Below are 25,562 nucleotides of genomic sequence, written 5' to 3'. Positions count from 1 at the left end.
AGGAGGTAGAACTTGAGCAAAGGTTTGAAAGAAGGGAGGGAATTAGCACTGTCACTGTCGGAGAGAGGAGCCTCTCAAGCAACATACGAACTGAGGAGAGTTGGCACTTATAAGCAGCAGCATTAAAGTGAGGGTAGTGGGAGCAGTATATAAAGGTAGTAAAGGAGTCCATCAGAGATACTGGGTTGCCAGATGGCTTGAGGCTTTGCAAGCCATTGCAAAGATTTAAAACAAGGGAAAAACAGAATGATCTGTTAGGTGCATCTCACCTAGATGAAGTAGGCTAGGTGTGGTATGATTGTGTTTTTGATCAAAATTGTAGCAGTCATTGTTGGTGATGAAAGGAGATTGGGGTCTGGATGTAGTTAAAGGTAGACCTCTTAGGTTTTGCCAATAGATTCAGTGTAGAATACAAGAGAAAGGAGTCTATGGTGAATTTAAGATTTGGAGCTATGGCAACATGAAGTATAAAGCTTCTCTTAGAGGAGGTGAGAAGTGTAGTTTTGAGAAGAAGGACAGGAGGTCAGTTTTGGACATGATGAATATGAAATGTTTACTGGATCTGCAGATGAAACTGTGAGGTTATGGATGGTATATATAATTTCTTAGTTTGGGGAGAGAAGACTGGGCTGAAAATACAATTTGGGATTCATCAACAAATACCATGGTTAAAAAAAATAATAAAGCAAGATACCCAGTGGAGAGTACCAGTATGATGTGTGAAATGGAAATCAGTGCATTGGGTGGTAAGGAGACTTGTCTTGCATTACTGAAAAGGCAGGACTCACAATCAGTGAGAGCATAGAAGCCTGACTTTGACTTCAACACACAAAAAAAATTTTTTTTGAAGACTTTAAGTAATCTCGACACCCAACATGGGGCTCAAACTCACGACCCTGAGATCAAGAGTCACACACCTCACCAACTGAGCCAGGCACCCCAATACAAAAATAACATTTTAACCTATTAGAGCTTATTAGCAGTGGAATAACCCTTTTCACAGGTGCTTTTGCTGATGCTACAAATTTTCAGGGAGAATCTTGAACCTAGATCATTGTTTTTCCAAATTTTGTATAGCTCTAAAAAAAGAGAATGGTAATTATTTTCCATTAGGGGATTAACATTGGTCTTTATCCAAGAAGTTAACACACATGTATATCTTGATATATTTATCATAGCCCTGGTTTACTCACCACCGTTTTAGACGTGTTAAAGTGGATTGGATTCTTGCCTTAGGTTTAAACTTGAACCTACTGGCTATGTAGAGTCCTCCAAAATTTCAGTTCCTGTGAGGCTGTGGTTCTGAGGATTTAGGAATGAAAAAAGCCATCACTAAAATTCAATATGGGCAAATTAAGGGGAAAATTATATCAGGTCAATTTTTTTTTTATTTTAATGACACTACTATAATGATGTCTTAGAACAATGGTTCTCAAACTTTTAATCGTAGGATCCTATTATAATCTTAAAAGGTTTTGAGCACCTCAAAGGGCTTGTGTCTACAGGGATGGTGCAAATATGGGAGAACAACCAATACACTGGTTAATAAGGATTCCCGATGATGCACTGAAACCTGCAAAATAAAGTTGAAGTTCTTAAGAATCTACTTGCGGGAAAGGAGAACCCCTACTTTGACAGAAGTTAATTTGAAGAAGACCCAAAACTGTAGATTTGCGCTAAGTTCAGTGTAAGCCACTGATCTGACTTTGTAAAAGAAAGGACGGAAGGTAGGTAAGTTTGGGTTTCAATACTGTGTTTCTTTTTGTAGTCAGTGCTTTTGAGATACTGCCTTTTGAAGGAAATGTTAACAAGCTACCATGCCCTGTGGAGGAGACTGGAAATCGAAAGGTCTAAAGCAGGTACCATGTGAAGAACAGATGGAGAAACTAATAATGCCACTCTGTTTACTTGGAAAAATTCCTAAAGTTGCTCACCCATTACTGCTACTGAGGGATGCTACACTGGTTAGAAGAGACAAACACCGGAAACGAGGAAGCACAGAATGGTTGAGGTGATGTTAAAGCAATGGTTAAAGACAGGAAAATGTGAAATAACATGACATATATTTATCTTGCATTTATCTAAGACATTTTACTGTAAACTTAACAGCAGTGAGATGCCTTCTCATTGAGAAGCATGAAATTTAAGAGGTTCATTCATCACGTTTTCGTTTAAACCTAAGAAAGTGACCAAGTGGAGTTCAGAAGCTACACTGTGAACAGGATAGGATAGAAGAGATAACCGTTACGACTTTCTAACCAGCTCCTTGCATGAAAGAGTGAAGGCTACGGAAGAGGGCATTATTAGTACTTGAAAATCAATTCATTCAGAGCCAAGGATTCTGTGAACTAGCCCATGGATCCATTTTTGGGGTGAATGAGCTTCAGAAGCTGTTAAAGGAGACGCAAATGGCTTGTTGTATATGTTTGTCCTTCCCCTCCTCCACCTTGTCATTCCTTTTTCCAATCTTGAGTAAGATTACACAGTGGTTAAACCAATGAAAGAGGAGACCAGCATCTAAAGGAAAATCACTGCAGGCTGGTTAAGAGAAGAGGCAATGTTGAGAGCTTGCAAACACCTGTTTATAATGAGATGCTGCAGATGTGTTTGCCACTTGCTGATATTTGGGCACAACAGTCACTCCGACCTGCCAGTACATATCAGCAATCTACGTGTTGCCTACTTTTTCCCCTGTCGGCCCGCTCGGCCTTGTGTAAGCTTTCCTAGTTGAGTTTATACAACCATTGGGAGCTTTAGGTTGCAGTGTTCTCTTATAAATCAAAACCTAGTAAATTAAAGAGATTTTATATTACAAAACAAGTAAGTTGAGGGATAATCAAATGACAAAATTTAACTTGAAAAGCATTTTGTAATATGTTCTTTCACTATCAAGCTTCTTCTTTAAAGCATTTAATTATTTTATAAGTTAGAAAAGCTTCCAGTTTACCTTAAAGAACTTAAAACTGAAGAGTTTTCTCCATTTTAGTACAAACCAGAACTATAGACAGAAATTGTTGAATAAAGGTGAGGAATCATTTGCCAAAAGTAATTTGCAAACAGATTTTCCCTCAGGGATGTGTCTTTCGCATCAAGTGAGGCCTCCTTGTAAAATAGACCCTAAAAGTGTCTCAAGTGCACTTTCAGCATCTCTACAGAAAGGTCAGGACCAATTCGGAGAGGAAATGCCCGGAATTCTGTTTGGTATCACAATGCTTGCAGTTAAGATAACAAACTGCCTCTGGCTCCTTTCAGGGCAACAAAACAAACTAAAATCATCACCAGGGCTGTAAATCCTGGAGAATGGTATGGTAAACCTGAGCCCAGAGAAAGGGAACTAGGGCAAATGTTTTTTTTAATGTTTGCCTTTCGGCAGGATAGATGTTTCGTTTGTTTTTTTTTTTTTTAATTACTATTTCTAATAAATATGAAATACTGTTGATTTCTTTTGTGAACTGTTTTGGATTTGGCTCCCACCGGGGGTGGGGAGAGGGAAACAACATATCAGAAAATTTGGGGCCGGAGTTGTATGTAAGCTGTGAGTATAGCAGAGCAAAGGAGGGCGGTTGAAACATCACTATGGAGCTATTAGGTTTGACAACTCTGTACCTCCCAGTGGGAAGATGCTGTAAGTAGATTGACATGGGTTTGACATATGCTCATTGTTGTTCCAAATGACACATGGAAGTTAAGCTCTTTAAAAGAGTTAGGTTATGGCATTCACTTCCAAAATTTGGTTGCTACTGGGGATGGGGTAATCGTGATGGGAAAAGTGACTGAAGTTCACCCGGGTGCTGTGCAAAGAGCAGTTCAGGCAGAAAAAATGAAGTCGGCTCTGAGAATCCATAAGCAGCTGGATACTGAGGGAAGTGGAGTCTTTATAGCTCTTAACCAATTAATGTGTGACAAATTAATAATTCCATAATAAAGCCAAGGCTAAGAATTGGCTAATAAATGGGGCCAGTGCTTTTATCACTATCTGAGTAAGAAGAGACAAGCAATTGCCCGATAGGAATCTTTATCCCTACCCATTTTATTTATGCCAGTTGACATGGAGGCAGATCCATGTAGGTTCCTGCAGTCTTAAAACTCTGTGCCTAAAGCATTGAGTGTATTGCCCTCCGAGCAAGTGATACCAAATTACTGCTTAGTAAGAGTATATTCTGAAGGAAAAGCAAGGCACCTCCTTGCATGTTAGCCGCAGAACATCCGAATTTATGACAAAGGGATAATTTGTAACAAAAGCATACTTGGGGGCTGATGGGGATGCATCCTGAGTTCACTTGGCATGTATGGGTTAATCTCGACCTGAAGCCCAGTTGAGGGGGCTTTACTTTGTGCCAAGGGGCCTCTGTTTCCTAAGAAATGAGCAAGTTAAAGGTGCTCTTCCAGGAAATTTAGTATATTGATATATAAGCAACTTCACCCTCTTGTCTTTCCCTTCCTAATTTACACCTGTCCTATAATTGGTTTATAGGAGTTTTCAAAAGATGTGATTAGCTTTACCTGCAGTAAACTTGTAAAGGGTTTCAGGGTAATGATGTGTCAGTTATGAACTCATTTAGTTAATCTGAAGAAAAATTTTTAGCGCAGGAAGGAGCCAGATTCAGACTTGTAAAACATGATGGTAGTGCATTTCTAGCTAAAAGAGCCAAAATTCTAGTTTCCTCATCATGGAAAGGAAAAGAGGGAATGACGAGCAAATAAGAAACCAAACAACAAAACATTAACTCATTTGCACCAACCCCCTCAGAGGCCCTCCTTGCTCATCAAAATTAGAACAATTGATACGGGTGCATACAGAGCTTAGAGGGACCATGGTGGACAGCCTGTGACTCAGGGATATGGGGTGTGGAAGGAAGAGGCTGATACGTTTGACTAGGAGCCACGTGGGAGCAAGACACAGTTGGTGGAAAGCAGCAAAACGCTATGCTTGAAATTCACTGCTGGGTTCATTTCATTAATCCATTCACTTATTCATCATGGCTGCATAGCATCTCTTAAATGCAGGGCATTCTGAGAGCACAGTTGTAACACATCTATCCTCACCAGCATATAACTTAGTATTGTAATTGTTACTAACATTATAGAACATGGTACCTGAACTTCGTGATGAAAGACAATGGCTTATGACGCTCATGGATTATGCGAGTCAGGAATTCACTCAGGGCACAGCAGGGATGGCTTGTCTCTGCATCCTGGTGTCTGGGAGCCTCAGCTGGAAGATTCAAAGACTGATGGCTGGAATCATCTGCAACTTGTTGACTCATTTGTCTGATGGTTGGTTGGTGCTGGCAGCTGAAACATCAGTTTGGGGATTGGCCAAAATTTCTACACATCATCTCTTCACGTGGTCTGAGCTTCCCCACAGCATGTGGCTGGGTTCCAAAGCTGAATGCCAAAGAGGACGAGCCAGGCAGAAGTTGTATCTTTTTTGTGACCTTGCCTTAGAAGTCAATCACTTCCACTGTGCTCCACTGGCCAGAACCACTACAGACCTTGCCAAAATTCAAGGAAAAAGAACATCAATCCCAAATATCAGTGTAGGAATATCAAGTACAATGAATGAAGAACAGATATATGTGTACGGATGTGTATATATGTACATGTATAAAGTCATCCTTGAGAAATATAATCTACCACAATAAGAGTGAAAGAAAAAATTATAAAGTAAATTAGCAAAAAGTAAACACTATTGCTTGTGATGATTTTGTAAGTCATGGCCCAAAGAATCCTATTGGAAATATACTAACAGAAAAAAGAAACACCTGAGCACTGTGTTTCACAAATGTGAATCATGTGCATGTGACTTCTGTTAGTATCTTGTTACCATCTATATCACTGTTCATTCCCTTCATTTTTTTAATTGACCAACGGTTGTTAAACTCAAATTTGTTTTAAAAGCAAACTAGGGGCACCTGGGTGGCTCAGTCAGTTGAGTGTCTGACTCAGGTCATGATCTCTCAGATCGTGGGTTTGAGTCCCACGTTGGGCTCTGTGCTGACAGCTCAGAGCCTGGAACCTGCTTCAGATTCATATTTCCTCTCTTTCTCTCTCTCTCTCTCTCTCAAAAATAAACACTAAAAATAAATAAAAGCAAACTAGATATTACTACTGAAAATAAATTTTTTTTGCCTTTATTTGCCATAATACAAAAGTAACCTTAAATATGATAAAAATAAAATCAAACAGTCGCTAGGTGTGTTGCTTTCTGATGAAGGTTGTAATGGCAAAGCGTGCCCTCTTTGTCAGAAATGTTAGCAGGTATTCGAAAGATATTAAATCACAGTCCTACAAAATTGAGGCTCTCTTTGCCTTAATCTGAAAGATTGAAAGAGAAGTAAAAGTGAATGATCCCTAGCGAGAAGGGACATTGACCAGGTCTGGGTGCTGCCCAATATCGTTTAAAGATTTTTCTATATTACAATCCTAGATTTTTGACAAATGCTGATAAAAAAAATATAAAAAAACTAAGCTTTCATCTTGTCCCAGCCAAGTTGTTAGGATCCATGAGGAAGATGGGCATCTGGCACAGAGCTGATGCACATTAATTGATGAATTAATTCTGTCAAAGGCTAGGTCCTAACACACCTTTGTTTTGTTTCATAAACCCCTTCCTGAAAGATCTGTTGAGCAATAAAAGGCCTTAATTAGTTGGCTTCTACATCAGGTTTAGCCACCCCATTATCTTATTACCATTCTCCACATGCTGGCAGAATTGACTTTTTGCTTCCCCGCTGTGGCATAACTAATTCCTAGACTTTACAGGACCACTCCCAGGCCAGTGTGCACTCTTTAGTACGTAGGTATCTAAATCCAATAACATTCGTTCCTGAAATAATTATTAGCGCCTGCCAGGGCTAGTGTGCACTAGACCCTAGAGATCTCAAAATGGACACTTTTGTGGAATACAAAGAAAGGCCATTTGGGGGCAGCTATTTCACCCCTAAAATTTAATTAAATGCTTAGCAATAGCATTGTCTTACTGTTGAAGTGTTTGTCAGAAAACACTACTTTCTGGGGACTTTTTCCAGTGGAGATGATAACTTGAGGATAAGTATAATTTTCATGGCCTTTTCCACATAGACCTTTTCTTCTGGTTTTCATGGGTGTGGAAAAGGTCTATAGAGGTTAGGAGGAAAAGAGCCAGATACTTACCTTCAGGGATTCCAGCCTGTAGCCTTGACCACACCCTCTAGGACTTCTAACAGTAGTGCCTTTCTGGGCACTGTCATGGGGTTGACATTAACCTTTTCCTTCTTCATTTATAGTCGGCTACAGTGAAGCTGTCAAAACCAGTGGCTCTGTGGACTCAGCAGGATGTCTGCAAGTGGTTGAAGAAACATTGTCCGAATCAGTATCAGATCTACAGTGAGTCATTCAAACAGCATGACATAACTGGTAAAGTATGCGGCATCCAAAATATTTTACTCCCTCTTTCTCTCCCCATCACGGTGGCCTTTCCCATACCCTTACAATGAACTGCATCTCCCTACTGAAATTTTCTGGCATGGGTTTGCTTACTTTAAAAGGAGAATGGATTCCAGACCCATGCAAATTATGCTACTGAATAAGCATAAGAAGTTCTAGAGAAGCTTGGATTCTGCGGGTTCAGTACAAGTATGTGGGAGTCAAGCTAAGGGGGTGGGTGGGGGACTCTAGAGAAAATGTGTACCAATCCTAGAGAAAAGGAAGGAAGTCTTCCAAATTATCTGGGTTTGCGGGATCAGTATTTGATGTTCTAAGTAGGAAAGATTTCTAAACAGGAAAATTCTGAGGTGAATATGATAATACTTACAGTCCCTGAGATGAATACCTTCAAAGCACAAATGAAGATTCCATTTACAGCAAGGGGCTCTGAGTATTATATTTGAAGGCCAAGAGACACTTGGAAGCAGAAACCATGACAGTATAATGAACTGTAAAAGCCCTTAGGATCCTGTCTCTCGATTGGAGAACAGGCTGGGTGAGAAGAAGTCGATAGGGCCCGCCGTGGGAGCCCATCAGAACAAGGGCATCTTCACACTTCCCCTGTGTTCCCCTCCCACCCTGAGGGTCTGCATGAATATGGGCCTCGTCCCTCCCCTTGTCCCTCTCCCATTGCAAACACTGTGATGAAACACAGGACTGAAAAACATGCTCTGTGCACTAAAACTGCGCTTCAGAGGAAAAACGTGTTGAGGAGTCCTGATTCTAGTCCAGATCCTTCCCCTTTTCCAAGAGAAGACTATCCTCTAGTGGGAAAGTGACTTGATCTTGAGTAGCCCAGCACTGTGGATACCAAGCCTCTTTCCAAACTGGGTGGTTTTCAAGGTGTGTTCCGTGGAGCCCTTGGGTGCGCTAAAGGTTGACAACGGGATGGGGTGTGCTTTGGGTAGAGATAAGTGTGTCAACTAAACCAGCTCCCTTTATATCTGTTTTACATGTTTGAGTTCTATGAAAAACTTCATTTGGAAAAAAGGTTTCTAATACTAAAGAACATTTTTCTTTTCTTTTCTTTTCTTTTTTTTATGTTTATTTTTGAGAGACAGAGTGCAAGCGAGGGAGGGGCAGAGAGAGGGAGACACAGAATCCTAAGCAGGCTCCAGGCTCTGAGATGTCAGCACAGAGCCTGACGCGGGGCTTGATCTCATGAACTGTGAGATCATAACCTGAGCCAAAGGCAGACGCTTAACTGATTGAGCCACCTAGGTGCCCCTAAAGAATATTTTTCAAATCCTGAGCTGGATTTTCCTAGATTCCTTCTGACCAAACTGGTAATGTTTTAATATTTAAGGAGCACACCCAAGTGTAGCTCAGGCTGAGTAGTTAACAGAGAGTGAAGTGTTAAAATTGTACTTAATTAATTCACTTTGCTTCCCCCCCCCCCACCCCCAAGTAGAATAAAATGGCTTTTTAGGTGAAATTCCTGAAATTCTGAAGGCACTGTCAGAACTTAGCTTAGATTCCAAGTGTCAAATTGTTTTTTCTTTGGCCCTCCCTTAACAATAAAAGAGCATCTCAGTCTGTTTTTCCACCCCTTAAGTAATCCGTTAGTAACCATTTGACTGATGATGGTCGCCTTCATCCCAAAATGTGTGCTTAATGTTTCTTAATGCCCGTGTGATAGAGTAAAGGCAAAGCCTTTTTCATGATCTTGTTTGAAAGTAGTGTTATCTTTTATTATGGGCGGGCATTATGGGATACCCTTGAGGGAAGGGAGGCATTTATAATGGTTTGTCAGGGAGGGGCATTACATCCCTTAGAAGTAAAGGTCCCATGCTTCAGTGCTCCGAGTCAATGGTACCACTTCCCAAGGCTTTCTGCTAAGTGACTTGAAGAAAAAGAGTGTGGACATGAGATACACCTGTCATTGCTTCTAGTGGCACATTTGGTCTCCATGAAATGCCACTGATACTGGTAAACCACAACCTTCTTGAAATCCCAGGCAAGCTGCTTTAGGTGGTTGAGTTATTTAACCTCCCTCTTCATCTCCAAAGTAAAGATGATAATACTACCTGTCCGCAAGAGTTGTTATGAAGACTAAATGAAATAATATTAAGTAAACTACTAAGTTGGCCATTTCTTGACACCTTCTACATGTCAGCATTTTGCTATCATGTCAAGACTCCTCTGGATGTGTTTAAAAACATACTCTTCATTCTAAGGGCAGCCTTTTTTCAGGCAAGAAAGGAAAGCAGAAAATTATTGGGGACTCAGGGAACAGAGAGAATGATTTCACATTAACTATTGGCCCACATCTTTTTGACATTCACCTATGAGGCCTCAGAAAGCCAGTCTCTTCCCCTGTTCTCTGGGCCTCGCCTCTCCAAATATGAATGTGAAATACCTGAATGATCACAAGCGCCAAGTGGTCAGATAATAGACGGGACTGCAGCTGGCCCGCGGTGACCAGCCCTAGGATGCTGGAGGCTGGGGGGATCTCCGTGCCCTTGGAGACTAGGCTGTGATAAGCAGGACAGAGAGGTCTGTGAAAAATTGAGACCTATAGTAACAGAGCAAATGTCGCCAGCCCCCAAAAAACAGTGGACTACTGAGGGTGAGGGCCGGCAGTGCTGACAGGTGCCGGGTGGAAGCCCAGAGCTGCAGCTGTGTTGTGTCATCTTGTGAAGGTCACTGGTGCCCTTCAGCTTTCTTTATCTGCAAAAAGAGGATGGTACCAGTACCTGCCTCATAGTGTTGCTGTGAAAGGAGTTCATGGTCCTGGGAAGCATGCATTGAACGCTGCTTCTGTTCTGAATAGCTGCTGCTGTTCTCCTAAGTGCTGTTCTGATTTTGGTGAAAACAACACACATAAACAGTGTTGAATTCGTCTGTCTTTATTATCCTGAAAACTGGGAAATGAGCAACCGGGGGTGGCAGGGTGAGGGTAGTCTAGGCTGGTAAATATCCTGTGCTTATCTGCAAGGCCGCAACAAAAATGCTCACCTGTCTCTTATTTATGCCTAGATCCTCTTGAGTGTTGCTGTTCCTTTGCTTTTTCTTAAAGGGTGGGTCTCCAATATCATGCTTATCAAGCAAGTGTGTCATACCAGTATAACATATAAACAGCCCCTTAATTTAGAGGCAGATGGTACAGTGATGGCAAATAAAAAGGACATATATTAAATGGAAAAAAGAAAAAAGGGCTTTCACAGACCTGAGTGTGATCCTCCCTGCTTGTCCTCCACCCCCAACCTTTGACAAGCAATATCTATACAATATTACACGAGTTAGTTTTTCATCAGTGAAATGAGAATAAATATTTTAAGAGTTGTCGGGAGAATTAAATGGAATGATGCTCGTGAAGGGCCTAGCTTAACGCCTGATACATAGTAGACATTTATCCATTTGCAGGTATTTATGGAGCATCTACCTTGTACCGGGTTTGGGGAATACAGAAATAAATAAGACAGTCAGTGGTCTGTGCAGGGAAAAAATTGGGCTTCTGTGAAAAACTGTGCCTCGTCAATAGCACACCATTTGGGGCTATCTAATTCCACGGAGCTGTTTTTACAACTCCTTACGTTGTAGATAGCTGATAGCGATACAAAATAATCCTTGTTGTGGATGTGTAAATTCTGTCCCACAGAGGTTCAGCTGGCTTTCCTAGCCACTGTGGAAAATCTGACTTTTGCCTGCCATTGCCACCTTCATTTACTCTCGCTGATCTACGTGTGTTTGCTCTTTGGATTCTCCTTTGTAGTATCTTTCTCCTGCTTATTATATCTTACTAGCTTCTTCACTAATGAGTTAAAAACAAACCTTAAACGTGTTCATTTTGTATTTTATGAGAATACTGGTTTTAACCTTTTTTGAAAATTACCGTTTTAACTTCAGTAGCTCAATTCCTTTTTTATGTTTTAGGCAGCAAGTCCATTAATATTTTTTAAGCCTTTGTTTGAAAGACACTGAATTGTACACAAACATTCCCCCCTTTATCTCCAAAATCTAAGAAAAGTTAAAATGTGTTTCAGTATAGGAGCATTCGAAACCTTTTGCAAGTTTCCTACTAGAATTTCTGAGAATCTCATTGTGTCCAGAAGGCACCTGCTATTTTGTGGCAGATGTGTTTAATCAGAGGAGAAGTTACTAGTGTTACCTCCCTGCAGAAGCGCTCTTACGCTCTTAAAAGGCATAAGATAGTTAGAACACCTGAGAGGCGTTAGGATAGATAGATTTAAATCATCAGATTAGGCTTGAAGGAAAGAAATTTGTCTATTTTCCTGTGCTTGCAAGATTCTCTCTCCAGCTTTCTGAGGCTGGCTTGGAATGCTGATGAGGAAGCTCTACTGGGGCCAGGTGTAAGCTCACAGGCAACTTTCAGATTCTCTTTTATGCACAGTTAAGAATATTTTCAGGTTTGAGGCGATTTCAGCCCCTGGCTGTGCCTTGTGTTGTTCCCATGGCTGCTGAAGTGAGTTTACCTCCTTCAGCATCAAGTTCTCCATCTGGAAAGGGTTCTTTCCCCTGCCAACTTGAAAGGCTTATTTTTTATGGGTGAAGCACTTAGAGTTCCCTAGAATATAAAATATTTTTAAAAGCTATTTTGAATGTGTAAAAGGTTTCCGTGGAGTCTGCTTTGTGGCACAGCAATGGGAATTCTTCAGATGTCCAGATGTCTGCAGGAATAAATACTCATCATATGAATATCCCCTGCAAGTGGTCAGTATTGATTTGTAGTACTTCCCAGTGGTCTCCTGCGACATAAGTGAATATTTCTGTTCTTTTTGTCCTTCAAACACACCCCGTACCTCTTCTTTTCCCCTCTTCAAAATGTTCTGCTGAGATGTAGCACCCTGAAATGTGGCACTTCTGCCTAGGTTATTGAACAAAAGGGAAACCTCTGTCTCTTTCAGACCTTTGGCTTGTGGCTCTGTGACTTTGCTAACATTATTCCCTTCAGTGCGGATTTCTCTTTTTCACCCCTTCACCTTCTGCTATTGCCCTCCTCCTCTTTACTATGGTTGGAGTTACCCATAGGGACTATGGGCTGTATAGTTAACAAGTATCACAAGAAGAGGAATGGTTACTTTATGTGACTAGGTATGAGTGTACTACTTAATAGAATCCAATATAGCCACATAAAGTCTGGGCATATTTACAGACAGTGCCTCATCTGTACATTTTCTTGTTGCTGTTTTCCCTCTGGATACTGTGTTTTACTTTTCTATGTCTTTGTGTTTTGTTACCTATCTCTTTTTGTATGAACTACTCTACATTTTTTTTTTTATCTCAAGCAGCATAGATTTGCATAGTAAAGTTTCTGACATCATCAAGGCCGAAGTTTCCCAAAAGTTAATTTTCCAATAACAACATATATTGCTTTTAACCCCTTTTGATGGCGAAAGCTTACTAATATCACCTTTCCACTCTTCAGAATTCCCAAACCAAGGGTACTGAATCTGGTTGTCTTGATGATCCAGGATAATAGACTTCTAAATGTTGGGAAGGGGGTTAGATGTCATCCCAGGTTTTATGAGGTCGATAAAAAAAATATTCCTTTAAATGTAATGTGTACATGGAGATCAGAATATCAGCTTCATTCCTGATAAAGCTTTTTGGAGAATGTCGTTTAGGTCTTCAGACAAATTGGTTTGCTCAGACTATTTTCCCTCTAAATTAGGCATTCCAGGGGGTGGAGGGAGGTGGGGCTGGGTGCCTCAGTTGGTTGAGCATTCAACTCTTCATTTCGGCTCAGGTCATGATCCCGGGATTGTGGGATTGAGCCCTGTGTCAGGCTCCGCACTGAGCGTGGTGCCTGCTTAAGATCTCCCTCCCCCCTCCCTCCTCCCTCCCTCCCTCCCTCCTCCCTCCCTCCCTCCTCCCTCCCTCCTCCCTCCCTCCCTCCCTCCCTCCCTCCCTCCTCCCTCCCTCCCTCCCTCCTCCCTCCTCCCTCCTCCCTCCTTCCTCCCTCCTTCCTCCCTCCTTCCTCCCTCCTTCCTCCCTCCTTCCTCCTCCTTCCTCCTCCCTCCTCCCTCCCTCCTTCCTCCTCCCTCCTCCCTCCCTCCTCCCTCCCTCCTCCCTCCCTCCTCCCTCCCTCCTCCCTCCCTCCTCCCTCTCTCCTCCCTCTCCCCTCTCTCCTCCCTCTCCCCTCTCTCCTCCCTCTCTCCTCCCTCTCTGCCTGTCTCCTCCACTCACATATGCACACTCTCTCTCTAAAATAGTAAATAAATAAAAATAGGTCTTTCCCTCCCAGGCATGACTGGCCATGTCCCTTTTGCCACATAACAGAAAGCAGATTACATGAGGCACGCAGGTCACAAGAGAGGAAAGAACATTGCACTAGCTGAGCAAGCCCAATTCCTGCTTCCAAAGGCACCAAACAGAAGGCAGGAGAGGATCCAGGAGCATTAGTCCAGGAAGTCCTTCCACAAGGGACTAGGAAGAGTGGGGAAGTGGGTCCCCTTACCGAATCAACACAATGCCTCCCTGTGTACCTAGATAGCCGGCCAGCCAGCCTTTGCTCAAACATCTCCAGGAATGTGCATTTCATAACTTTTAAAAGCAACCTTTTATCTAAGAGTTGGAGTGGTGGTGGTTACCGTGTTTGGTTTTTCTTATTCTCTTTTCCTTCTAAGCTGCAGGCCTGCCAAACTGCTTTGCAGGCATCAAATGCTATGTTCTTTTCTACCATCCTCAAAGCCACTCATATACCTGGATAATCCCAACTTCCGTTCAGGCTTTAGTTCAGACACCATCTCCTACAGAAAGCCTTTTTTACTCCTCCTCTGGATTAAGTAACCCATGCTGTAGCTCCCAGGGTAAGCCCTGGTGTAGGACTTGTCACGTTAAGTTGATAGGTAAAAAGTTTAATTATTAGAAGGTTCTGCTGAGGTTTAACTGAAACCCACCTGTAGGTCCTATTTAGGTTCCAGGTTAGAAACCTTTGCTGAGGAAAGCCCTTAATGACTGCTACAAGGACAGATTGTTGCCACCAGGCTCCAGGGGAACCACGGCATAGTCCTCAATCCTTTCCTTCATCCCAGCCAACTGTTGGTTGGAGATCCCAAAATGTCTGCCTCTGAGTTCCTTCATCTCTAGTAGATGTCCTCCTTCTGCTACACGGAGAAGGTATAGACCATCTGATGGCATTTCCCTGAATATTCTTCCCCTCCACTCCATCTTCCAGAAGATGATATGACCCTCTTTTACAAATCGCCTTTTCTGCCTCTGATTTAACCAGATATCCTCTATCACCCCCTGGGTCCTTGCTTCCTCAGCTGCAGTCATTCTCTCTTGAGTCTGGCTACACTGGCTTCCTCCTTTTCTCTAAATAGTTCCATTCTAGCCCCTTGTCCATTCTTTCTATTTCATTATTTTTTAAATCACAGTTAATTCGTACATTTGAAAATACGTACATAGCCACAACCATATGCCAAGCAGAACACCATACCCAACAACTTACAAACACTCTCTTCAAGTTCATGAGAATTATCCTCCATGGTATACTGCACTTAAGTGTATAAATAAATCTCAGCAAATTTCAAAACATTGAAGTCTTACAAGCACATTCTTTGACCACAACAGAATGTCATTAGGAATTGTTCATAAGATCTCCAGAAAATTCCAAATACTTAGAAACTTAACGCACACTCAGGAACTGCGTGGGTGAAGGAAAAAAAAATCACAACAGAAATGAGAAAATGTTTTGAATGGGATAATAATAGAAACGTGAATATTCCAAATATCAGTCTTGTGCAGCTACAGGACAACTTAGAGGAAAATTATATCACTAAATACCTGTATTAAAAAAGACTTGAAATCAGTAAAGGTTTACCTTAAGACATTAGAAAAGAACACACTCATCCCAAAGTAGGAGCTGAAACCAGTGAGATAAACATACGAGCAATAAAGAAAATTAACAAAGATGAAGTTGATTCTTTAAAGAGATAACAAAATTGGTAAACATTTACCTAGACCGAACCAGGAAAATAGACAATACCAAGAAAGAAAGTGGAGGTATCATTAAATTTCCTGTATACATTAAAAAAACAATAAGAAAATAGTATGAACAAGTTTATGCCAATGTACTTAGATGAAATGGACATGTTCCTTAAAAACTATTACTTAGCACCCACTTAAAGCTGGAAAATATAAATAGCCACGTATCTCCTAATAAATTTTAAATCACAACCCCCGCCACACGTACACAGCCTAAGCCCTGAAGCCTTTTGCAATGAATTCAAATAATGATAACCAAACCTATGTAGATTCAGTGAGACAAGAGAGGAAAATGGGAGTACTTCCAAAGTCATAAGTTCAGAATAACCATAACACCAAAACCTGACAAAGATACAAGAATTGTATGGCATAGACTAATGTCCTTCACGAACGTAAACCTAAAATCCTTGACGAAATACAAATAAGTTCAACATAGCCATAAACAAAAATGATACTATATCATGATTGTGTGTGCATCAGAATTCAAGGTTAAGTTTTTGAAAATTCAGCTTGATTCGTTACATTAATAGGATAAATGCAGAAAGTCATATGATCATCTCACCAGATGCAGAAGGCTTCAGATTTCAGCTGTCATAGGTGAGGACCTTGGAAGTCATCACCCCAATCCTTACAACAGGAATAAGCTGGACAAAATAAAAATTCTGTTGGGACCTATCAAAGAACTGATGTCATAAGGCAGATGATCACCCTGAAATGTGGAGCAGAAGCCAACCCAATAATAATGGACAAAAGATTTGACCCTTTGCAAGGAAGACGAAAGAATAGACAATAAGCACATGAAAATATGCTAAAGAATATTAACACCAGGAAAATGCAAATAAAGCCACAGTGAGATACCACTTCACGGTCAGTAAAATGGCTTAAATTCAAACGACTGGCAATAGTGAGGGTTGCTGAGTATATGTAGCAACTAGATTTCTCATACGACGTTACCGAGTATAATATGGTACCACCTAATTCAAAAACTATAAAGGTTTTTATGTGGTTAATCACACAATTATTAAATGATCCTGCAAATCTACTCTGAGGTATTTACCCAAGAACATTGGAAACACATATTCATAAAAATTCCCGTCCACTAATATCCAAAGGACTGTTTCTCAGAATGGACAAAAATTCTAAACAATTGTTAGGTCCCTCAGGAGTAGCATGGATAAACTGGTCTATATTCACACCGAAAGCACTGCTGGGCAGTAGAAAGGAGCCAGCTACTGATGCGTGCAACATGAAAGCATGTCACATGCTGAGCGAAGGAAGTTAGAAACACAAGAGTATGCACGGTGTGATTCCATCGTGTGAGATCCGAAGACACAAAATTGGCAGTGCGGCATCTGGATCAATGGTTGCTTGGATTCGGGTGTGGGGGGGAGATGGGGAAGAAGGGCAAAGGAACTTTCTGTGGTGATGAAAATGCTTATATCTTTGTCAGAAGTTATCAGCTTGGCACCTCTGATGTGTGAAGTTTGTTGTATGTAAATTATATCTCAACGTTGGTTTTTGGAGACTTGTGTGCTTTCCAAATTTTCTAAAATGGCATAGTGTTTTTTAAAAGGAGAAAATGAAAATGTCATCCTATGTCTTTCCATACGGGCTGTTGGATCATTTCTATTAAAGATGTTGGAGACGGATCTATATTCATCTTCTATTACAAATTCATCTATATTTACCTATGTTATAAACATATAGGTACAAATATATAAAATGATATATAGATGCATTGTATATGATATAGAATAATATAAATATATGGAACTATAAAGAAAGGTATCTACATATAAAGAAACGGAGTTTGAAAATCCACTTGGTGCATTTTTCACTGGAAGAATAACCTGAAGTTACCAGAACATTCTTATAAAGAAAGGTACGGTTTTACCAATTGTTGGAAGATGACAGCTGACAAGAGAGCAGCTCTCTTCTCGTACTGAGACTTGCTCGTCTGAGCTACACTTGTGTATCCAAGACTTTTGGCTTTCACAGATGACTTAAATTTCAGAAAATATTTTTGCAGTAGCATATAATTGCTACCTCACTGTTTCACTCATTCATATTTTTAAATTAAAAATTACCCTCACCACCCTTTTATGAACCAAAGGAATTTTGACACATACACAAAATCTCATTTAAAAACACGCTAAATTTTACTTTAAGGAAAGCATACATTATTTCTCCCATTTGCATCACATAATGTGCCACTCTAAGGGGACATTCCTTGATGTTCTAAATACAGCATTTATTTAAAGTTATCTTTGAAAGGATAAGAATGGAGGTGATCACACAATGAATTATTTGCTTCATACATCAAAGAACTAGAAGGATTTTTTTTTTCAAACCAATCGCATAGACTTAAATGATCAAGACTACTCTTACAGGTGGGAGGATTTTTACTTGCTCCCTGATTCAGTTTTTTCTTGGATGATGATCTCCCTCCGCTCACTGCTGTTCTAGGTTCTGTAGTTTGCAAAACTGAGACTTGAAGGGAAAGGTCTGCCTCGGTATCAGGGCCGGGGAATGCAGGGCTAGGCTCAAGAGCTGGCTTTCTGCACCTTTGGATAGTTACAAAAGATCAGAGAAAGCCTGGATTGTGGAGACCCATGATAGGGTCCCCTCCACTGATTATTCACCCTGTGGGGCCTTGGCAAAGACTGTTTCACCTCCCTGAGCCTCAGTTTCCCTTTCTCACAAAATAATATGTGTATCTTACAAAGTTGCTACTGGTTGTTTTTATTATTGGTCTGTGATTATATGGACTCCATACGTGGGTTTATAAGAAGCAAAGGAGGGTATAGAAATCAGTTTTCGGGGGTGCCTGGGGGGCTCAGTCAGTTAAGCTTCCAGTTCTTGATTTCAGCTGAGGTCATGATCTCATGTTGTGAGGTCAGGCTCCATGCTCAGTGTGGAGCCTGCTTGGAATTCTCTTTCTCCTTCTCTCTGCCCCTTGCCCACTCACACCTTCTCTCTCAAAATAAATAAACATTAAAAAAATTTTTTTGAGGGGCGCCTGGGTGGCTCAGTCGGTTGAGCGTCCGACTTCAGCTCAGGTCACGATCTCACGGTTCGTGAGTTCGAACCCCGCGTCAGGCTCTGGGCTGACGGCTCAGAGCCTGGAGCCTGCTTCCGATTCTGTGTCTCCCTCTCTTTCTGCCCCTCCCCCATTCATGCTCTGTCTCTCTCTGTCTCAAAAATAAACAAACATTAAAAAAAAAATTAAAAAAAAAATTTTTTTTTGAATGTTTACATGCCAGGACTCCAGTAAGTCCTTTGCTACATTATTTAAGTTTATTTTCACAGTAACCCCATAAGGTAATATTATTTCCATTTTACGAGTCAATTGACTCTCCAAAAACTTAGGTATCTTGTCTCATGTCATAGAAGCCTAAAAATGGCAAAGTCAGGGTTTTAACCCAGGGCTGTCTGAATCCAGAGCTCAGGGAGCTGACCTCTGTGCTATGAAAGATAGCATCTTATAAGTACAAGCAAGTGATGAAAGAAGAGGAACACAAGGATAAACACCAAAGGAGACTTGAGAAGGAACTCTTATCTATTATCCGGGTTGATCAGGAAGTCTGCTTGGAGGAGGCTGGATTTGTCCTGTGTATGATTTTAAAAGAGAAAATCCCTGAAATATCAAGGTGTATTTATGTATTTCATGTGACCCTCAGAGAGCTTAACAAGAGAATGTAACAACTTTTAAGCCATTGACCTCACCACCCCCTCTTGTGTCAGACCCTGACTCTTCTTCCCACACTGGGTTACCTGCCTGAGCCTGAAAACATTTGGGTCTCTGAACCTGAGGATGGGTCAGTGATGGAGGTGGAGATAGATTGGAAGAGTAGACTGAGGACTACATTAGAAGAGGCTTTGAATGTCAGGGCAAGGAAACCAGAGTTTCCTCTTGTGGATGTCATTCACCACCCATCAGTGAGGGTAGCATCACCACTGATGAGGGAACTGATGAGTTCAGACCACTCTTGGGAAAAAAAACGGAAGGTGTGGATGAGAGAGGTCACCAGTGTGTGAGTTGTTGGCCCAAGTGGATCCTGGGTCATTACCTATCAGATATTTCTTTTACCAATCTCCAGCTTTTCCCTTTTCCAGCCTCCAATGGTGGGGCCACTCCTAGCTCCTTGTCCACAAAGCCCACCCCTCTCCCCTTTGATTATTCTGAGTAAGCACCAGTGGTAGTAAATTTTCTTAACATTACTTTCTGCAGTATTACATCTGTTTTCACCCCCTTCTTATTGGCTTCCTTTATGTCTCTGAGGAAAAGATACTTTGTCTCCCAAGCCAATCCCCTAACCTGTGCTTTTCTCACTGCCTGTGTGACCCTCCCTCCTCCCCCACCAAATTCTGTTCATCTCTTCTTTGCCTGTCAGACTTTTCTGCCTCCACTTTTGCATTCCAGTTTGAAGCCTTGCTGTATCCACCATATATCCCCTTCTTGCTACTCTTAACTGCAATCCTTCTGGTCTAGGTTTTCTGAGCCTCTGCATGAACAGTCTCCTACGATCCTACTTTATGTCTCTCAGGGAAAGCATCTATTCTTTTGTCTTTTTAAATCAGACTTGCCCGGGTCTCTTCCTGCTTAAAAAGACTTAGTGCCTACTGGATAAAGCCCAGATTCTTAAGCTTGGAGCATGAGGCCCTTGATAAATCTTCCTCAGGTTCGTTTGCAGCCATTCCTTGAATCCATCCTATCCCCAAACCCCAGCAGACCACTCTCACTCTTGCCCCACTGTCCACCTAGTGAACTTGTAGTCATTTGTGAGGGCTAGCTCCAATTATGCCTGTCTTCCCCACCCTCCCTGGGCCTTTCCAAACAAAATTAATGTTTCCATTCCGTATTTCCTTCACATTTTTTGCAGTGAATAATCGCTGTTGTTAGTATTAGAACACTTATCACATTATATTAACTTTACTTGATAAGAATACTTGATTAGTCCTTCAGTTTCCTGATTTGCCTCCTTTTCATGAAGCCCATCCTACACTTTTCTATCTGCAGCTTCTTATAATTATGTTCCATTGATGTTCAAGTCTCTTTTCCTGTCTCATTCTTGGAGAAGCCCCATTTTATTATTATTATTTTTTTTTTTAATGAACTCCTATGTTGGATCTGTACTAACCCCCAAAATGCTTTACTTGGTTACATGTTTATCTTCCTTCCATCAGCCCAGAAACTCCTATAAGGTAGAAATAGCATCTGGTTTATCTTACTGTCTCTAGCTGTGTTAACCCACTGCCTGGCGTAAAATAGGCATTTAATAAGTGTTGACTGAATTAAATTGAGTTTGTTCTTCCTTTGATAGGCTTAGCACTGAACTTAAAGCCCTTCTACATTTCCTTGATAAGAATACTTGATTAGTCCTTCAGTTTCCTGATTGGCCTCCTTTTCATGAAGCCCATCCTACACTTTTCTATCTGCAGCTTCTTATAATTACGTTCCATTGATGTTCGAGTCTCTTTTCCTGTCTCATTCTTGGAGAAGCCCCATTTTATTATTATTTTTTTTTTAACAAACTCCTATGTTGGGTCTGTACTAACCCCCAAATGCTATCTTTAAGTGGACTTGAATGACAGACTCTCAAAACTTTGCAGGATCCAGAGCCCCATATTCAGGCAGGTCTTCCCAGAGATGTTGTGGCAGAATGTGTCTAGATTTCTGCTCAGTGCCAAGAGTGATTGTCACAGTGTCATGGAAGCTTGTTGGGCCTGCCGAAAGTCAAGAGACAGGTGTTATTTTGGAAGATGGAAAGAATATCCTTTATCTGAAAAGCTTCTGTTTAGGGCAGCAGGGCAAGAGCCCAAAGTCTGTCCCACCACTCATACATTTAGTGCCGATTTGCCAGTGTTTCACAGGTAACAAAAGCATAATACAAATATAGCATTATTGTTTCTGACATCCATGTTGCCTGGATTTGGGTACAGCCGTCCTAGATTTTTATTCTCAACTCTCCGTGGCAGATTAGCTAACCCCAAACTGCTTTAGTGACATTGATACTATCTCAGAGATTACAGCTTACACCAGACAAATGAGAACAGTGAGTGGGTGAAATAGGGTTACAATTGAACCCTATAAAGTTGCCAATATTGAACAATTTTCACCAACAAAATGGCAGCTTCATTAGGTTTACCCCGATAGTGGAATAACGTATCTTGTTTAAAAGGAAGTACGTTGGGGCGCCTGGGTGGCTCAGTCAGTTGAGCGTCCGACTTCGGCTCAGGTCACCATCTCACAGTTCGTGAGTTCGAGCCCCATGTCAGGCTTTGTGCTCACAGCTCAGAGCCTAGAGCCTGCTTCGGATTCTGTGTCTTCCTCTCTCTCTGCTCCTCCCCTGCTCACACTTTGTCTCTCTCTCAAAAATAAACAAACATTAAAAAAAATTTTTTTCTCAGTAAAAGGAAGTACGTAATAAATGTTTTTGAGACTTACATAATGTGCCAAACACAGCAGTAAGTACTTTTTATGCATTAACTCACTTAATACTCAAGACAACTCTAAGATGTATTATCCTTCTCTTTACATATGGGGAAACTGAGACACAGAGGTTATGACTTCCTCAAGCTGACGCAGCTAATAATGTGCAGTGGATATTCCAATAGCACGAGAAGGATTCTTCTGGCCCAGGGGTTGGCAAACTTCTTTTGTAAAGGGCCAGCTAAGGCCATTTGGCTTTGCAGGTCATGTGGCCTTTGTCCCAACTACTAGACTCTGTGCAGTATGTAAATGAATGAGGTGGCTGTGTTCCAGTAAAACTTTATTTACAAAAATAGGCAGCAGGCTGGATTCAGCCTACAGGCTCTGGTTTATAGATCCTTATTCTAACTCTTCCTCCCTATCCCCAAATATGTTTTCTCAGTGATGGTTACAAAAGAAATTTAGAAGTTACAGTTTTTAAAAATGTGCGTTACTTTTCCCTCTTGTGTACCCAATGTAGAAAAATTAGAAAGTGTACATACACAAAAAAGGAAAACATATTAAAATCTCCCTCTGATTCCAACACTCAGAAATAATCCCTGGCATAAAGATTTTGATGTGTTTCCTTTCAGATTATTGTCTCTGCACACTTATTTGTGTGCATCAGACCTTAGGGAGTGGCACAGCCTCTTTTTAAGTGGCTTAAAAATACATTTATATGACAAATACATTTTTAAGTTAAATGCAAACTGTTTTCTTTGGCTGTTAGTAGTTATTCTCTGGGGATGTTGCATATATTTACGCTTTTCAGATAAATTGTGTATCTGGTTCCATAGGCGGCTCTATTTCACACCCACCCTCCCTTCCCTGGCTATGCCCGTCTTACATTCTTTGTTGTATTATGGAGTCACGGTTTTCTTTCTCTGGTATTTTTACCTCTGGTATTGATCTTCTCCCTTCACCTTTGCCCTGGTGATGGCCAGCCACAGAAGTGAAACCAGCCCTGTAGGTAAATGGGCACTAGAAAAATAAAGCGTCTCCAAGTCCCTGTCACTGTCCTCTGTAGATGCCACCCTTGGGGGCTGTGTAATTTCTTTGAATGTTTTCCTTCTGTTTGCTTCCCTCTTCCCCAAGGCTCCTCCAAAAGAGAAGCTTGCACAGCTTTTCTTAAGTTCATTAAATTTTCAGTGCCTTTCCCCCATGGTTGGTACACGGCAGGCAACACAAGACAAGAGGACATTAGAATTCCTTCCGGGGAGAGAACATACCGTGAGCAGTTTCAAAAGGTCGCATGTTGCCACAGTGTCCTTCTTTATAAATCTTTCAGAGGACGGTGAGGTGTATCTAGAGAGGAAAGATGGGATTGCTGTAGTCATTCCAGAAGAATCTTAACCTCAAATCTGCCTTTAGCAGTAAACTCACAGTGATGATCGGTTAAGCACACAGCCGGGGCGGGGGGGGGGGGGGGGGGGGGGGGGGGGGGGGGGGGGGGTGGAGGTATAATTACCTGTGTTTTTGCAAAATATGCTCCCACTAAGTTCAAGTCAAAGACTAGCCTGTCTCCCAACAAACATAGACAGCTGTAGGGTAAAGGATGCAGTGATGGCTGGGTGCTGACAAAAAGTGCTGCTATAGAATGTGAAAGGGAAGCCACATTGTTTCTCTAAGCAATTTCCTGAATGTGTTTAGTTAACCATTCTGTGGATCTCCCCAGAATCTTCGATTGTTTTATTCGTAAAAAACTTCCCACTGACATTTGTATCACCTGAAATTTACAAAAGTGATATTTCCCACACATTATCTAAGTGTGAGTCTCTCTTCAGATGAGGAACCTGAAGCTTGGAGAAGTTAAGAAAATTGACCCAGACCTCATGGCCAGTAGATGGCAGTACTCAACTCCTGACACCTAAGGCTACGTTTTTTGCTCCCGTCAGAGGCAGGTTTTGTCTTCTTTACTCTCATCATTTTGCCCTTTGTTAAATGCTCAGCACAATCCTATTTCTCTCTTCTAGAATGTGCTTTGCTATTCTATACTATAGAACACACAAACTGTAGGGGAAGATTTTTGACGCCAAGGAGAAGATTGCCTTAGGAGATTCAGAACTCCAGAATGGTGTGTATATGCCAATCACGGTTGTTCATGATCATTTAATGCTGAAGCTATTATTCACCAAGAGATATTGTTACCTTTAACTAGAAATAGAAGGGAAAGGAAAATTATACCAAAACCCATTTTTGAGATAATTAGCGAAATGTCAGGGACAGATGGACTAGAAACTATGGAAAAACATATGTTTTACTGATGTTTTCTCTTTGATCATATGTTGGATGCTATAATGGCAAAAGCCTGTTTCCTGGCTTGAAAACTATCCTTTTCATTTTTTCTGCTTTTTACTTAAGAAACTGGCTGGCTTTCTTTTGGAAGTTTTTGTAGTCTGTATCCCTCCCTCTTTATCACCTCTGGCTGCACACACTTGAGTTGGATTTTCTTAGTACATTCAAAAGGACTGGGAAATAAATTGAATCTACAAACAGGACTACTCTGCTTTTTAGAAGCAGTATCAATAGAAACAATTATTGCATGCACCACTAAGGGTAAAACCAGGTCGCGGTCAGAAAGTAATGGATAGTATAGTACCTATCTTTGAAATTTTATAGTTTAAGAAGATAAGTGTTACAAAGATACCCTCACTTATTTGTTACCCACCTCTTCTCAATTCACAAAAAAATGGACTGGTGCATAAAAATGGCACGTTGGTCACTGGAGAAACAGGAATTGACCGAATGGCGGGGAGAACAGAAAAAAAGAAAGGACCAACTGGAAAGAAGGCCAGCAATGTACTAGCCAAGTAAACGTGGGTAGGTCGGACATCTGAAATGGGGCTCAAATTTCCCATCGCAAAACCAGTGGCGTTTGAGTAGAAAACCTCTCAAGTGTATTTTAATAGTAAGATTCTATCAGGCATTTAGCAGTTGACTCTCAAGAATTCTTCGTTGGTAATAGGTGAGGATGCAAGATGGCACAGTGAATGGTCCTGCTCGCAGTGTATCTCATTTTGTTTCAGCGCCCATTTACAGCTTACAGTGTTTGAAAACAATAACCTTTCTTTTCGTTGCACATATAGTGTAGCTTGGACCTTAGATTTTTTTAGTAGGAGTTTCCTCTTTCATTCCAGTAATTTGTTTACTTACTGAATATTTTATCATTATCTCGATTGAAGTTCAATTATTTACAGATTAGATAATTTGTAATTTATTATAGATTGCTAATTTGCAGATCATTCATTACCTACTAATTATTCAATTATCTTTAAATTAGTGCTCATTAATTTGCTCCATAAACACTTGCTCGGCAATTACTAAATGGTCAACACTTCCAGAATGGAGACACAAAGAAGCTTGAGAAGGATGTCGGGCTCCTTCTTTAAAGGAGGAGTTCACTTTGTGTCGATTCTGAGAAACTGGATCTTCTTTAGTACAGACACATATGTTCACATCTCTTCATTAACCTAATTCTGTTTATCTCCATATAAAAAAAAAGAAAAAAGGGACGCCTGGTTGCTCAGTCGTTAAGCGTCCTACTCGTGATTTTGGCTCAGGTCATGATCTCAGGATTGTGAGACTGAGCCCCGCATTGGAGCCTTCCTGGGATTCTCTCCCCACCTCGCTCTCTGCCCCTCCCACCTCTCTCTTGAGCTCAGGTGTGTGC

The 25,562-nt window shown here is 41.1% G+C and overlaps 1 protein-coding gene across 2 annotated transcripts in view; it reads left to right on the top strand.

The window, feature by feature from the left end:
- Positions 1 to 25,562, top strand: part of SAMD12 (sterile alpha motif domain containing 12) — a 378,819-nt gene that overhangs the window by 158,153 nt on the left and 195,104 nt on the right. For both annotated transcript variants that reach the window (XM_042923625.1, XM_042923624.1), the window contains exon 3: positions 7,269 to 7,398. In XM_042923625.1, the coding sequence (XP_042779559.1) occupies positions 7,269 to 7,398 (130 nt within the window). The remainder of the gene's footprint in view (positions 1 to 7,268; positions 7,399 to 25,562) is intronic.

This window comes from Panthera leo, chromosome F2 (genome assembly GCF_018350215.1).
Source record: "Panthera leo isolate Ple1 chromosome F2, P.leo_Ple1_pat1.1, whole genome shotgun sequence".
NCBI classification, from domain to species: Eukaryota; Metazoa; Chordata; class Mammalia; order Carnivora; family Felidae; genus Panthera; species Panthera leo.
This window is presented reverse-complemented; position numbering and strand designations above follow the sequence as displayed.